The sequence below is a fragment of the Rhinolophus hipposideros genome (genome assembly GCF_964194185.1).
Source record: "Rhinolophus hipposideros genome assembly, chromosome: 20".
In the NCBI taxonomy this organism is placed as follows: domain Eukaryota; kingdom Metazoa; phylum Chordata; class Mammalia; order Chiroptera; family Rhinolophidae; genus Rhinolophus; species Rhinolophus hipposideros.
In genome coordinates this window covers 41,535,997-41,552,937 of record NC_138066.1, presented here as the reverse complement: position 1 = coordinate 41,552,937, position 16,941 = coordinate 41,535,997, and the positions used below count along the sequence as shown (strand labels likewise).

The following is a 16,941-nucleotide window of genomic DNA, read 5'->3' as shown; positions in this document are numbered from 1 at the left end:
ATTTATTTTAAAATAAAAAGCAAGGTATTTTTCTGCATATATTATACACTTACATTACAAATTCCTTTCCAGTTTTTTTCTCTTTTTCCCTCTTTACCTCCCTTTCAAAATTTATGTTGCTTCATAGTGAATGTTTGAGATTCATTGGAAAAAAATATGGTTTAATGGTAGACTTGATTGTTCAACATGTAACATAGAAATTAATGAGATTAAAATAGCCTGACTTGTTTGGACTTCATCAGTGTTTGAAATGGCTTTCTTGTAGGTTAGAAAAACACTAATTTGGATACAAGCTCTGAGACTGTTATTAGTTTATAGGCTTTGGAACTCCCAGTTGGGTGGTTAATATCAGCTTCCCATTTGATATGTATGGTACTTGTTGAAAGATTTTTGGCTTTATTTTGTTTTGAGCTTTAAAGTCAATTAAAATGTTTTACTTTTTTTGTATTGGTTCTCTAATATTATAGTGTTCTTAATAAACTATTAATGCCTGTTCTTAACATCAGAAATACTAAATTAACACATAGGAACGTCAATCTTTAAAAGTATTAAAGCAATTACAATACTAAATGTTTTATATCCCAGAGTTAGAATATTTTCAGGTGCATGTTTTATCCCTTTTAAAGTAAGTTATAAGTAATGTGATCCCATCTGTTTTGAACTCACATTTCCATTTCGGACCTTGCAGATTCTATATTGGCTGCGATCGATGTCAGAATTGGTACCACGGGCGCTGCGTTGGCATCTTGCAGAGTGAGGCAGAGCTCATTGACGAGTATGTCTGTCCACAGTGCCAGTCGACAGAGGATGCCATGACAGTGCTCACGCCGCTAACGGAGAAGGACTATGAGGGTTTGAAGAGGGTGCTGCGCTCTTTACAGGTGAGAAACCACTCTGTGCAGTGTTTGAAGATGAAGTCAGGCAGCTAGACTTGGGAAACACTTGTAGGGTTGAACTTGCCAATCTTGGAGTACCTGTTATTTACTGACTCCCGGCCAGTCTAGCGAAGTACTCCGCAGACTTCAGTCCTCCACATGCCAATGTCATGAGGCTCACCAGATCCACACACTAGCCGCACTGTGGTTTACCTAACACTTGTACTTTAAATGACTCACTTTTCTTAACCTAAACTTGATCGCAACACCACAGATTGAAAAACAGTTTAATTCAGTTCTAGTGAGACACAAATGCTTATCTAAGGTTTTGAGCCAAAGCCTTCCCTCCTGTATTAAAAATTTTAAGGGGATGGGATGGCGTGTGAGATTAGCAGATGTTAGAGATGTGTTGTAGACACACGAGTGCTAGGTTGACACTTTCTCCTGTTGTAATGATAATTACAACTGAAAGCACTAAAAGGAGATGAGTAGTCTCAATATGTGGTCGAATGTTCTTTAACATCACATCTCTGCCACCTCGTTAGCCAGTAGAGGTAACCATTCCACACTTGGAACCCATCCCACCCGTTTTACAGATGTGCCTACAGGGCCAGCGTCGCTAACGGGCAGGTCATTCGGTGGAGCTAGTACTCCAGCTTCCCATCCCCCATGCCACGGTCTTCAGACAAGCCTTTGAGAACCGTATTATAACGTGCTCATCTGAGATCATTTGGGATCAGAGCAAAAATCGTCTCAGGATAAATATTTTATCTATCCAGTTTAAAACTGACTTTTGGAATTTAAAGGTTGTTTGATACAGTAGCTCCAATGGGAAACTTAAATGGAATTGGTATTTTCATCTGACAGTAATGATGCTTTGTGTTTTTTTTCCTGTCGTAGGCCCATAAGATGGCCTGGCCTTTCCTTGAACCAGTGGATCCTAATGATGCACCAGATTATTACGGTGTTATTAAGGAACCAATGGGTAAGTACTTGGGTTGAATGTGGAGTTTTTTCAGGAGTCTGCAGATATTAGTCATCCATAAAATTATATCATGAGGATATGTTAAGTAGATTTGGTAGGAGTATAAATTGGTATGGTAACTTGTAGGATAAACTAGGAGTATGTATTTACAACGCACATGTGCATAACCTTGGACCTAGCAATGTCATTTCCTAGGATTTACATTGGCACAAGTTCATTGTTCATCACAGCAGTGTTTATAATTGCAAAAATACTGGAAGTGAAATAAATAGCCACCAATAGATGAGCAGCTAAGTCAAATGATATATAAGCAGAGAATTATACAGCTGTATAAAAGAATGAGTAAAATCAGTGAATGGTCGGGGTCTGTCTGAGCCTCTTGTCCTTCCCTATCAACTCTTCCTTATCTTTTCCTAAAGGAGAGCAAGTGTGGTGGACCCGTGGTAGAGATCCAAAAGATGTAGCCTCATTTCCTGGTTAAAGAAGGGGGGGATAATAAGGTACAGCTAAAAGTGATTGTATTAAGATGGAAAGCAACAGTGATTATATTAAAAAGTTTATCTGCAAAAAAATTATAAGCTTATAAAAGCTTCCAAAACTGACAAAGGATTAGCTCCAGCTGATGAAAGAAGTATTCTAAAAGCCAGCTAAGCATTTTATAAATGCAAATGGTTTTGTTGTATATTTGAAAGTTGCTAAGAGAGTAGATCTTAAAAGTTCTCCCCACAAGAAAAAAGATTGTAACTATGTGTGATGGTAGTGTTAAGTAAATGTATTGTGGTGATCATTTTGCAGTATATACACATATCAAATCATACTGTATGCCTAAACCTAATACATTGTTAAATGTCAACTATATCTCAATTTAAAAAAATTTTTATTTTTTTTTAAATTTTTATTGGGGAATACTGGGGAACAGTGTTTTTTCCCAGGACCCATCAGCTCCATGTCAAGCCATTGTTTTCAGTCTAGTTGGGGAAGGCGCAGCTCACTGGTCCATGTGCGAATAGAACTGGCGACGTTGGTTTTATGAGCACTGTGCTCTAACCACTGAGCCAACTGGCCGCCCCCCAAATTTTTTTAATGGGAGGGATTTGTTTTTGATGACAACTTTTCAAAGAGAAGGAAACGTAGAAGAAATTAATGAGGGCTTAGTTAAAAGTATCTTTCAGAAAATAAATAAATAAGTAATCATTACCTCTGTTCTCTAGATGTTGAAGATAGAAGTTAGTCCTATTTCAGATTTGTATAATCTGCTTTGAGAAAGTACCTGAGGGGGAAGGGTGGATGGATAGATAGATAGATAGATAGATAGATCATTCTACTTCTAAAAATAACACAAATTAATTGTAGAAACTTTAGGCAATAAAGAAAAAATAAGAAAAGATAAAATGCCTTTGCATCTTTTCCTCACTGAATCCCATTACATTTTGGTGTGTTTTTGTGTGTGTGTGTTTAAATTGAGACTATAGAATGACCCATCTGGCACACATCTTCCTGTGTCATTAATCTTCAGTAACGTGATTTTACTGACTTCATATACTCTGTAAATTGAATATACCTTAAGTTAGTTAACCAAAATTCTATTCTTGAAGAGCTAGGCTGTTCTCCTATCTTATTTTCTTTTTTTTAATACCACCCAGATAAACATCATCTTATGAATGTACATAAACATAGTATAGATCTCCATAAATATAATACTGAAAGAAAAATGAAAGTTACAGAATAATACCTAGGTTTCAAATAGTAAACAATTACATATTTTCTAAGGGTACATAAATAACTTTGGAAATATATAGAAAATGTCTGGAAAGATATAGACTAAATTGAAAATAGTGGTTTCTTTTGGAGTATTAGGGAACCAACAAGATCAGCAGCTTTTATAAAACAGAAATAGGTTACATGAATTATCATGTTTTATAATATACTTTGTGATCTTGTCAGTACCTTTCTCATATCAGCTGTGGTGTAGACTTACATTGTTTTTTAATTACATGAAATTAAGGTAATTTATTTAATCATACCCCCCCATTAATGGATTCTTCAGTTGTGTGCAATTTTTGCTACTATATAAATAACACTTACGTGAATATGTTTGGTCATGCATCTGCCTACGCTTGTTTGTTTTCTTAGGAAAAGTTCCTAGAATTAGAATGTCTGCGTCAAAGGGTATATGTACTTTTTAGGCCTTTCTAAATATTTTTAAATTGCACTTAAACAAACTGAATCAGTTTCCACTAATAGTGTGTTTCTGTACCAGTATGAACTGAAACTATCAAACTGCACACTTGGAAACACTGAATATTATCACTCTTTTGAGGGGAAATTTTTTCATTGTAAATATTTATTTCAAAATAATGTATCTGGTATACAAATGCAGATGTTAAAGAATGGTAGAGAGGGTGGTGAGCGGAGGTAGAAAAGGGTAAAGGGGTCAAATATGTGGTGAAGGAAGAAGATTTGACTTTAGGTGGTGGACACACAATGCAATATACAGATAATGTATTATAGAACTGTATACCTGAAGCCTACATAATTTTATTAACTGATGTCCCCCCAATAAATTTAATAAAGCTAAAAAGACCTGTAGAGAGTAAAATGTAAAATTTACTGCCACTCTTAATACTCTCCATTAGAGGTATTGTTAATAGGTTGATATTAAAATTTTCAGTTTCTGCTAATTTGGCCAAAGAAAGAGGTTCTTCGGCTTTGCACGATTTTAGTAACTAGTGATTACTGTTTGAATATTTTCTAGGTGAATTTCTTGTTTGTACATTCTCTTGTGCTATTCATATTGTTAATTATTTAATGGCTGTTTATATAGTAAGGACATTTAAAAGTTTTACAGCGACTTTTTGAAGGGGGCATATGATAGTTTTTAACATCTTTGGATTCACATGTATGAATCATTATAAATTCTGCCTTTGGAGTCATGCTTTTCATGTTTTTCCCTACCCAAGTTTGTAAATACTCACCTATATGTTCTCCTAATACTTTTTTCCTTTTAAGGGATACCTAATTAAGTTGGAATCATAAAATGTCCAAGCACTACTCATATACTTTATTAAAACTAGTCAGGCGTAAGTACCCAGAATTTAAGTATGGAAACAATAATATCCTGTTGTGATGTGTTAAGCGTTCACTTTTTCCTGTACAACCTTTACAACCCACATAGACTAGATGTGCTCAAAGCGTGCTTGGAATGTAAGCAGGCTAGGTGCATTTTTGCAGTTGTTCTTGTTTACACTTTTTCCTCTATCCGTATAAACTGAAACTATCAAAGAAGTGTGCATGTGTTAAAATACATATAACATAAAATTTGCCATTTTAACTTTTTTTTACATGCACAATTTAGTGATTCATTACATTCATAGTGTTATGTCTCTTAGTACTTTCTTTGGTTTTAATTTTTGCCCTAATATTTTAATCCACCTAGAATTATTTTGGCTCATAATGTGAGGTGAAATTTTTTTCTTCGGATATGTAATCAGCTGCCCCAGCCAAAGTTTTTAATGAGTTCTTCCTTCCTCTGCTTATTTGAAATGACGTCTTCAACATATATGAAATTCTTAGGCTTAATACTAGGTCTGTTCCTGTTTTGAACTTGGTTCCATTAATGTTTGTGTCATCCTGCACAATGCCACACCTTTCATTATCACAACTTTGTAATATTTTTTTAATGTCTGGTAGATTAAGTTTTCTCTCATTACTTTTATTTTAAAAGTGTTTCTTAGATATTCTTGAATTTTTATTTTCTGACTGAACTTTAAAATCATTTTCTCAAATTCTAAAATAATCCTTGAGATTTAATTTAGAATTGTGTTATCTATCAGTCAGTCCTAGAATGATTTCAGATCACTGGCCTTTTACTTTCCCAAATTTTTATGTGAAATTGTATGTGGAATTTTCCTTCAAACACAGCTTTCTCCTAGGACCTAATATTATTTCAAGTAGATTTAGCTCAGTATATCCAAAGCAGTTACCTTTGTCATTTTGGCATATTATCTGTACTGTTGATTTTTGTTGTTTCTGCATGCTACCTATACTATTACATACTAACATTTTTATTCATATCAGCTAACATTTTTCCCTTAAGTTGATTTAAATATACCCTTTATATCATTACCCCTCTAAGTGGTGAGTCAGTATCACTTGTCACCAATATAAGATAACAATAAAAATGAATAAAGAAAACAAAATGATGTTTTTAAAGTCTGATACGAAGATTACAAAACCACAGAGATTTTGTTCTTGATTCTGGATATCCCCCTTTTCTTTGCACATCTAATATGCTTAGTTTTTTGCGTGTGAAAATGTATTATACTTAGATATGTATTATCATGTTGGTGTGGTTTCCTTTATTTCAAACCAATTGAATAAAGAGCTATTCTTTGTAATTAACTGAAAGTTAAAAAACAAAAATCTTAACAGTAGCCAAGATTCATACATTAGACCCCCAAAATCAAACACAAAATTGGAAAAGTGCTCCTATTTTCTTCATGAATTGCTAAATAGTTTTCAGTGGTGAGCCAGCTTGGTTCTAGGACTGCTTAGGCAGGAAATGTATATTCTTATTACTCAGCACTATGGGCACTATTCACATTGGAACAACCTTAAAGCTTTGAAAATGTTTTACATTTTGTGTTTTTAAGACCTTGCCACCATGGAAGAAAGAATACAGAGACGATATTATGAAAAGCTGACGGAATTTGTGGCAGATATGACCAAAATTTTTGATAACTGTCGTTACTACAATCCAAGTGACTCCCCTTTTTACCAGTGTGCAGAAGTTCTTGAATCATTCTTTGTACAGAAATTGAAAGGATTCAAAGCTAGCAGGTGAGCAGATGTGTTCAGTGTTCTGAATTAATTCAGCTCCTCAAACTTGTTATACTGTTCTGAGGAATCAACCAATGCAGTTTATTGTAAATTTGAAGCTTCAAATCAAGAATCCTAAAAAAAAAATAATAAAAAATCAAGACTAGCCCTATGATACACTGCCAAGGACAAGAGGACAGACTCATAATGACAAATTGCTGAGTTTTATGATCTGCTTTAAATTAAAGTCATTTTTTAAAATTCAAAAAGCATTTATCAAATGTTTACAGTATGCAAGGTGCTATCTTACATGCCATGGGGCACGTTCAGAGGTAGTAGTAAGTAAAATTGTGTGCTCTCGTGTTTACAGAAGTATAAAAATGTTCTGTAGGATAGAGGGAGGGGAGGACCATAAGGGGGACATTTAAGCATTTTCGCCTTATTTCACATTTGCTATGTCTTTGAAATCGTAAATCGTTTTATTTTTCTGGATATTTTTTTCTGTGGGCAAATCTAGACTTTAAGCCCACAGACCTTTTCTTTGAAACCTGTGGTAACATAAAAGCATTGAGTAACTTTGCGTGCTATTCAGATATTATGACTTTAGTGACATCTGTTTCTGAACCTCAGCCCCCACCTTCTCAAGCCCATGATTTTCTTCCAACAGAAGCCCGTCTTCCATTCCTATGGTAGCGGCCACCACTCTGTAGTCCCTGAGATTCATTATACACCACCCCCCATCCACCAGCCCACAAGTTTGAATGTCCTTAGATATTCAGATTGGGTAGATCTTGGCTGAGTTGGGTTTGGGAATCTGTATTATCTAATGAACTCCCAAGGAACTCTGCATACCAAAGTGTAAGAACCAGTGCTCTACTTAGTAATTTTCCTCAGAGGAAAATATATAAGCTGTTTCGTCTATCTCCTCCTGCAGCAAGGGAGATCAAGTAGGTTTAGAGTCAGTTTACGTAAACTAAGAGTTAAGAACAATCCCAACCGAAGTATCCAATTACCTTCTCAGCAAAAGAATCAAAAACTGGAGGCAAAGAAGGAAGGAAAGTAGGTATGGAGGCAGTTAGGCTATAGGCCCAAGAACCAAAAAGCTTTACCAAATCTCTAAAATTTTCTCATTTTTATCAACCCCTATCTGTTAACCAATTCGCTGTAAAACTTAAAATGGAAGAGAACTTACTCAATATGCTATAATCACCAGGAAAATAATAATAAAGGGATAAGCTTAGAATAGTGAAAAGAATATGGTACAAGTTAGCTAATGAGATTTCAACCAATTCTGGAATACAGTCAGCAGATGGAAGAGGACGGATTAATGAAGCCTGGCGAGCCACAGCCCAGCCTCCCTCTCGAGGGCTCTTCAGCGGAGGTGACAGCTTCCTGTTCAGTAGAACCCCAGAGAGCCTCCAACACGGAGATTTGGAAATAAAATAGGCAAGAGAAAAGGAAAAGGGAGGGATTAACTGAAGATCTATATAGGTGCTACACAACTGATGATGGGTTATGTCCCGATAAACCCATTCGTTGTAAATTGAAAATATTGTTAAGTCGAAAATGCAGTTAATACTCCCAACCTACTGAACGTCACAGCTTCGCCCAGCCCATTTCTACTGAATGCATACCTCTTCCACACCATCGCAAAGTTGAAAAATCGTAAGTTGAATGGTAAGTTAGGGATCATCTGTATATATGAGCTAGTCACCTTCCCAAACCCCTGTGTGCAGACCTATATAGGAAGCCTGAAGAACTGAAAGAACACAAGACAGGGTTCTCTAAAGAAAAGGAATAAACTGTGCAGAGAACTAGAGTAGACAGAAGAAAATTGAACCCCGAGTAAAGTCCCCTGACCTCTGAAGGGCCAGGTCCCCAGCTGCCTTATTCTAAACTTGTGGCTCTCAACAGGGATAACTTGTCCACCCCCTGCCCCCCAAGGGATATTTAGCAATGCCTGGAAACTTTCTTTCTGTCACACTTGGAACTAGGAAGTGATACTGGCATCTAGTAGGTAGAGACCAGATATGCTACTAAATGTCCTACTATGCATAGGATAGCCCCCTGCAACAGAGAATGATCTAGCCCCAAAGTGTCAATCTATACTGAGATTGAGAGATCATGATGTAAAGCAAAACCTGCCAGTCAGTATGCCTTACACACACACACACACACACACACACACACGGCTCTCCAGGCACCTATCTAGTGTGTTAACTTACTCTTAAGTGTGAACAGACAGTCAGATATGTAAGGAAAGCCTGCAGTGTGAAAGAGAAAGGCCAACAACGTGTAGCAGAAAAATGGATTCCAGAGAAAACAGAGAACTTTAAAAAAACAAAACAATCCTCTAAATCACGGCCCGAGAGAAATGTTAGAAGATAATTGCATCTAAAAAATGTGAACATGATATTAGGAATAAAGAACAATCTGAGAAAATGAAGGAGTGAATGGAAAAAATTTAAACTGATTGCAAGCAGTGAAAGTTAAAATCAAGGAACTCTCTCAGTGTAAAGAACAGAAAGACAAGGAGATGAAAAATATGAAAGAAAAAATGTTTTAAAGTACTCAGTATTCACTTAATGGAAATTCCAGAAAGAATAGAAAGACAGAGGAGAGGAAGTTATTAAAAGACTAATATAAGAAAAATTTCCTGAGCTGATGAGAGTCACAAGACTTCAAATCCAAGAAAAACAAATTAATTCCTTCAGCATATGGCGGAGACCCTGCTGTGTGTCAGATATTGCATATAGCAGTGAATAAAATCAAGCTCCTGCTCTCTGTGGAGCTGACTTTTTTGTGGCGTAGGGAAACAGGGCAGAGGGGCCAGGGGTGTGTGGGATGATGAGGACAATTGACAAACAAACATAATAAGCCAGCTGGACAAATGGAAACAGCTCCACCCCTCATATACATCACTGTAAAATTTCCAGATGCCAAGGATAAAAGATTCTCTTCTGAGAGCTTCCAAAGAGGATAAAACAGACAGCCAATGAGAATTAGACAATATCAGACTTTTCTCTAGCAACATGGAATGCTAGAGATGATTATGGAGAAATAAATCCAAAAGTTTAAGGAAAATTTTTCAGCCGAGAAGTCTGTGTCCAGCCAAACAATCAAACAGAGGCAGAATAAATACATTTTTAGTCACGTAAAGACTCAGGGCCTCCTTCCCATGCCTCCTTTCTTAGCAAGTTATTTTAAGATGTACATTAGCAAAATAAGCAAATCAAGAAAACAAGAACTTGGATCCAGGAAACGAGATTCAAGACAGCAGTGGGAATTACTCTGGCCCAAGGTGACATTTGCATGGCAGGCCTATGCAGCAAGCAGCCCAAATTGGAGGAGAATGGAGCACTCTTCTGAGGGAGGTGTCTGGGGGGAAAAAGATAATTTGTTAAGACTGTAAGGGGAGAAAATGAAAGGCAGTTGGAAACTATGAAAAACAAAATGTTGTGTAGGAATGCTGAGAATGCCCTCTTAGGAAAGGAGTGAGTGCTACAGGGAGAAGTATTTACATAGTCATAATAATGTAAATACTACATTGATTTTCAACTTTTAGAATCAGCCTGTAGACAAAGCAGAGAAAGATTTAATTTAAAGTTATAGGGAAATAAAAACTGGACTCAAGAAGGGAAATGGTTACATGAGCTCTGTTTTGCCATAACAGATTTTTAAACTATAAAATTGATAAGACAAGAAACAGCAGTGCAATAAATCTAACTACCTAAGAACTGAAACGTCAAAAAGTCATTGATCCTAGAGAGTGTGAACCTCAGGATAAGACAGGACAAAGGACCACAACTCACTCGCCTCTCCATGCTTTCTGATTTATACCTCCTGCAGTTACTCCTTCGATTAAATTTTTTTAATTGCTTTTTTTTTTCAATTGGAAAGGCTCTAGTTTGAGTCCCGCCCTGCTGCTAAGCTTGCAGGCAGAACCCTGAGTGGAAGTGGCAGCTGCTGTTCAAGGAGAGGACAGCTCCTGTGGGCCTGTGCAAACCAAAGTTGGGGGAGGGGCGGACGAGGCCTGGATGCTGGGTCTGCACAGCACAGGGGCCGCTGCAGATTTTTCCTATGTTCCAGTTTACATAGTTCCCATTACAGAACATGGGAGCCAGTTGAGAAGTTTGCTCAATTTTACTTAAATAAAATTGAAGAGGTGTTAGGGAATTTTTGTTGATTTCCAGATTGAAGGCAGAATGAAACATGTAGCCCATCATTGAAATTTGATTTATTTATGGATTTCCAGTATTTCCTTGGCCATATTTTCCCCACTTTTAATTTATGATCTCCAGCATTATTTGCAAATTATTTTCATTACTGTACTTTGTTATAATTCATCATTTATACCATCCATGTTCTTTCTTTTCTTACAGATTGTGATATCTTTAGTCTGAATTTTTAACTGGAATCAAAACTGGATGTTGGGGTCACTCTTTTATTGTACCATGTGATTACCTAATTCAAAATTACCCCCCCAAGTTCAGATTAGTTAATATAATTTTTTAATGTTAAAAAAAGATGTATAGTAATAAACAGTTTATTCTAGCAGCCATGTTGAACAATGTATATAAGAATTGTAAACTCCTAAAATTCTGTATATACACCATTGCCGTAGAAAGTACTTCGACTTAGTCCTGGTAACTGTACAGTAAATTGGTTTACTAACGAAAATTGTGAATAAAACTGTGAAACTAGAAAGGAGACTTTCTGGATTTTAATAGAAAAATGTGATTTTAATACTGCTATTTTTCTCCTTTTAACATTTTTCTTCATAGTCCTCAAATCAATGTAAATAAGCGTGCACTTGTGCGTGCACGCATACACACACACACACATACACACACACACACACACACACACACACACACACACCTTTTACCACAATGGTAATGCTTCTGTAAATGTCTCTATTTGTCCCTTTGGCTAAGAATGTAATTTTTATTAAACACATATATATTTTTAATATCCGCTTTTTTTTCAGTGAACTATCATGTTTAGTGTACAGTGAAGATTTTTACTATTATAGGTTAGAAAATTCTGGTTCTCATACATGTGCTCACCAAGGATAAACGAAAGAACATGGCTGCTTCCCCCAGACAGACTGACCTTGGCATCCACAGAAAGAGCATCATTATTTTCGAAAATGAAGGGTGCTTAATTGTTCCCTTTTTTCTGTATTCTGTAGGTCTCATAACAACAAACTGCAGTCTACAGCTTCTTAAAGTTCAGCGTGTTAACCTAAACATAAAACACAGCAAGAATCTGGTTGTCTGAACTATTTTAAATTAAGGAGCCAGATGTTTTTAGTCAGGTTATCCTGACAAGACTTGACCTAAACTTCGTTTTTATTGGTCATAACAGTCCAATTATATTCTTGACCAATTTTGTCCAACGGACAAGGGAAAAGCAAAGTCAACGACACCATTATCTTGTCAAGATCAAATGGTTTTATTGTTGTGGCAGAAGCGGGAAAACTTTATTGAAAAAAAAAAGAAAAAAGGAAGCAAGAAAAAAAGATAATATGGGGTCAAGTGTAACTCCATGGAAATGCCACGTCTGCTCTTCAGTGAAGAAGCTGGTTTAGAGTCTCACAGAAAACTTTTGACTGTATTTATTTATTGTTGCAAAAAAGACGCTTTTTTATTGCTGCCCTCATTTGTCAGCTAATTATTTTTTCTTATAAAATTCAGCCCCGGTTACATGTAATCCATTCTGTACCTTATCATGATTCCTGTAGGTAAAAGTACAAGACGACCTCTAGATGTCTTTTCTTTCTATGAAAGGAGCTGCTATGTACACATGTGCACACATACACACACACACACACACACAACTGGGAATCAACAATGCGTTCATTGTTCATGATAGATAAAAATTAAGCTTGCATAAAGGTTGGGCTAAGTGGTCCTGGACTACAGACTCTCTTGCCTTGAATATAACAGTACAATTTGTCATTTACTCTGCACCAGGCTAAAATGAGTAAAATCTATTTGAAAGTATCTTGTTTGTAAACATTTGTCAGATTCTAATTTTTTTCTTTTTGTATTAAAATTCAACTATGGATGTATATGAAACAAAATAAATGGAGATCATTTTTCTCCCACAGATGGTGTCTTTGAATGTGCGCTAATGATTATCTGTAAGCCTTTAAGGGGAAAGGGAGGGCTGCAAGGTAAATAAAAGGCAGAAGAATCTAATGGGACCTGGATTTGTCCAGGATATTAGTGGCCCTTCAGTTTACAATGCCCAGCCCATTGTCACATTGTCATCACGTCAAAGAAAAATCTTCAGGGGTGCTAGTCCTGCTGCATCAATTGATCGTACTAGTAAAAAAGGTAACGTGACAAAACAGACATTGCCTTCACCTGTGTATTATATGCTACCAGGCAAATGAACAGTTAGCTACTTGTATTTTATGAAGGGCATTTTTTTAGATGACATCATCTTTTTTTGTATTTTTTGTTGGTTGTGTTGTTTTGGGTATTTTTCCACTAAGGAAAAGTGGTGTAAGCCGTAGGAAAAAAGATGGAAACAAGATGGAGGAGGTTGTATTTTGCATGTTTTTCCTTTCAGTGTTCTAACCTTACACTTGTATTACGGCATTGTAATAATAGCTTCTAGAAGATCTTCCACAGTTGGTTTATGCAGCTTTGCAAAAATTTGACTAGATTTTGCACTAATTCATATTAGCTTTGTCCTGCCAAGTTCTGGAATTTACCTAATTATTGTTTTTAAAAAGTTTCCTTCTGTTTAATATCACCCTGCTATGCAAAACCTTTCCCAGACCGTAGTTTCTCAAAAGAAAGATATTGCTACAGTTCCCAGTTCTTTCTTATTACAGGCTCAGGTGTACAGGTTATTCTGTGTTTTTATCTAAGGAAGCCCATTTTTGTACATAATAATGTCACTTAAACCTATGCTTACAAACTAAAGAGATTAATTGCTCAATGTGAAAACATGGAAACCGTCTTTGCTTAAAATATTAACATGGAAGTAGTCAAATATAGGTTATTTTGTCCTTTTACTTTTTGAAAAATGTTACATATTGTATGCACTGTGCTGATGCAAGAATGCTACATTTTAATGAATTATAAAATTATTCTGCATCTCATCACATCACAGTATTTCTGTACTATTTATTCATATATATAGAGATACAAATATATATGGGCTTAATCATTTAAAACTTGTTGCGGCAAGAACTTTCCTACCTGTAGGCAATAGATTGCTATGTTTTTAACAGATTGTGGCAAATTCTAAACAGCTATTCTTTTTGTACGTAATAGGACATTTCATCCTAGAAAAATAAAGTAATGTTTTTGACATTGGGTTTGGTGCAGTTTCTAATGAAACAGTGGTTGGTTGATATATTTTCTGTAGCTGTTGGCCTTGCCAGATTGTACAAAAAAAGGTAAAATTTTATGGTAATCCTCTGTCCGGGAAGATGTTAATTTCATATGTGTATTTAATATTATAAAGTTTTGCAATTTCTATCACCATATAAATACATAGACATTTTATAGTTTTATCAACTACGAAGCTTTAGTCTTCCAAAAGTAATTTTTGAAAAACATACATTCTTATAACACGTAAGGAGTTTCCAAAGCTGCTTTTCTAAAGAGTATTCTTTGACAAGCTTCTGCTATTCAATAAAATACACATATTACAGCTATTTTGCTTTCAATAATCCAAGTAGTAGAATGCACATTTGTGATACTGTTAGGATTTTTCTACTCAGTCTTTGGGCTTGTAAATAATTTGCATTACTGGATTTCCTTTGCTAAAGGTATTTTCAATGCTTGTTGTGTTGCATCTGCCAAATTAACAATTCTTAAACTACTGCGTTTCCCGGAAAATAAGATCTAGCTGGACCATCAGCTCTAATGCGTCTTTTGGAGCAAAAATTAATATAAGACCCGGTCTTAATTTTACTATAAGACCTTATAGTATAAGACTTTTACTACAGGTCTCATAGTAAAATAAGACCGGTCTTATATAACATAATAATATAATATTAATATAATACCCGGTCTTATATTAATGATTGCTTCAAAGGACGCATTGGAGCTGATTGTCCAGCTAGGTCTTCTTTTCAGGGAAACACGGTATTTCATAAAAAGTATTTTCATAATATTGGTAAGGCTTTTTTTTTCTCCTATCCAAATTCTGCAGAATTTGTATTTCAGTTAATATCCTGCAGTGGGTTAAAAAAAAAACGTGAGTTTTTAGTGCTATTTTCTAAAGTAAAACAATTACCTTTTGATATTCGAAATGGCCTGGAGTGTTCTTTACAGACACTGACATTTACTGTTGTTTGTCATCTACCTTCCTAGAATCTGCAAATAAAAGTTCTTTCCCTATTCCTGTTGATTTCTGTCAGGCAAACTCCCTGCATCTTTGTGTGTTTCTCATAATCAAGAGCCAGCCTGGTGACCTTTTAAATCTGCACTTACAGACTTATTGCAGCACTCACCCTTTTCATAATTGAGGCTATTACCCATAATTCTTAGCCTTCTAGTCCTTAAAATGAAAATGGTGGTATCTCATGGGCAAAGGGATGTTTTTATAAGTACTTGGCGGAGACAGAGCCAGCTGAGAAGTATTTTTAATAATTTGAAATCTTCAGAGGTACTTCCAGATACTTAGAATAAGATACCAAAAAAGACAGTTCTTAGAAGATAACACCCCACTTCATCCAACTTGGACCAAATTCAACTGAAGAAATAAGCCATATATTTTAAATGATAAAGTCCTGTTCCTGAAGTTGGGTTGTACGATAGAGGTGTCAGGTCAGTTTTTAGGTGTTTGCATATACGTGTGTTTGATCCACCTTAAAAATGATTTTAAGAGAAATATAAACAATGCCAAATTATACCTTTAAAAGACAGTGACAAGCTAGTACCAAAAAAAAAAAAAAGTGTACGTTTTATAGACCTTTCCCTACCAAAAGAAAAACAAGTACTTTTTTGTTGTTGAATTCTAGCAGCTTAATTCGAAGGAGATGCTAATGAGTTCCTCTCAAAGGCAACTGAATATTTTATTGATGAGGGACTGTTAGGTGTGCAGAGTCCTTACTTTGGAGCACAACAAATCCATGTGCTAAAAAGTACAGTAGGACAAAAGGATTAGGAACTACAATGAATTTGCTAATAAAATTTGTCCATAATATTCAAGATGGTATCCAAGGTACTGACTGAATATTGAAAAGCAGATTCTTCTTGTGCTAACCTGGAGTTCCCAGCCCGTCGTTCATTGCCTCCTGTGCACAGCCCCACGCCCATCATGGCTCTACCTCTGAGCCTCAATCGACTTTCATTGCAAACCTGGTCTTAAAGGATGGCCTGCATTTTAACGAGGAAGTTGCTAAAAAGCTGGCCTGCTTGTGTGTGCTGGGGTGTACATATTAACTGTATGGCCAAGCATCACACAGGTCACGCAGTTTGGGCACTTTGTGTTTCCAAAACTCAGAAACTTGAGTTGTTATCAAATCAATCTAATCAAACCCTAACCCTCCGGCTATGTATTATAAAAGTGATTTCCCCCCCCCCCTCCCTTTTAAACCAGAGTTATTTCTAACTCAACTCTACATGCTCAAACATCTGACCATCCAACCAACAATTTACCCATTTGGCCATTTTATTTTCCATGTTACTCAAGGTTACCACTTAGCCTTGTGACATTTGAAAATTTGGCTTTGACTTTTGTGACTGGTGCTACATTTGAGTTAATTTTTATCCTAAGAAAAACTAAGGAAGCTCTTGACTTGCTGCATCCTCTGCTGTTGATAGTTTGTGTAATAATGTTGCTGATTTCCCAAGAAGCAATTCTAATAAGTTTAGGCCAAGACTCATTTTTGGAAAATTCTCTAAAAATCTCTCAGTAATGCTTTAACCACAGAATAGTCAGAACCTCTCAACTTTTATTTTACCTCTTGGCCCCCTGTTTGGGACAAACAAGATAACAGTATCTCCCATTACAATCAAACGTTATATCTTGGGCTATTGCTAGGTCCTGTCCTGGCGTCCTTTAGGTATATTCAGTGCTTCTGTATGGCCATTAAAGACTGTGTGCCATTACAGGCTAAAGGCACTTGCCTGAGTGCATCTCCTTTAAGACCACATAGGCTGTTTTTCTCTCTTCAGTGCAGTTCTTTTTTATCTTTCTTTAAGCCGTAATCTTCAACCATAGATTATCAGTGTCTCTATTCACAGTGTTTCAAATGAACTTGTACAGCTTGGTCTTCTGAAAAAATTT

General features: G+C 36.0%; 1 protein-coding gene across 1 annotated transcript in view; it reads left to right on the top strand.

Annotated features, from left to right (window-relative positions):
* BPTF (bromodomain PHD finger transcription factor) overlaps window positions 1–12,289 on the top strand; it is a 128,082-nt gene extending 115,793 nt beyond the window's left edge. The window contains exons 26-29 of the mRNA XM_081028037.1: window positions 689–881; window positions 1,776–1,860; window positions 6,513–6,699; window positions 11,873–12,289. Of these exons, the coding sequence (XP_080884163.1) occupies window positions 689–881; window positions 1,776–1,860; window positions 6,513–6,699; window positions 11,873–11,909 (502 nt within the window). The 3' untranslated portion in view covers window positions 11,910–12,289. The remainder of the gene's footprint in view (window positions 1–688; window positions 882–1,775; window positions 1,861–6,512; window positions 6,700–11,872) is intronic.
* The last annotated feature ends 4,652 nt before the right edge of the window (window positions 12,290–16,941 follow it).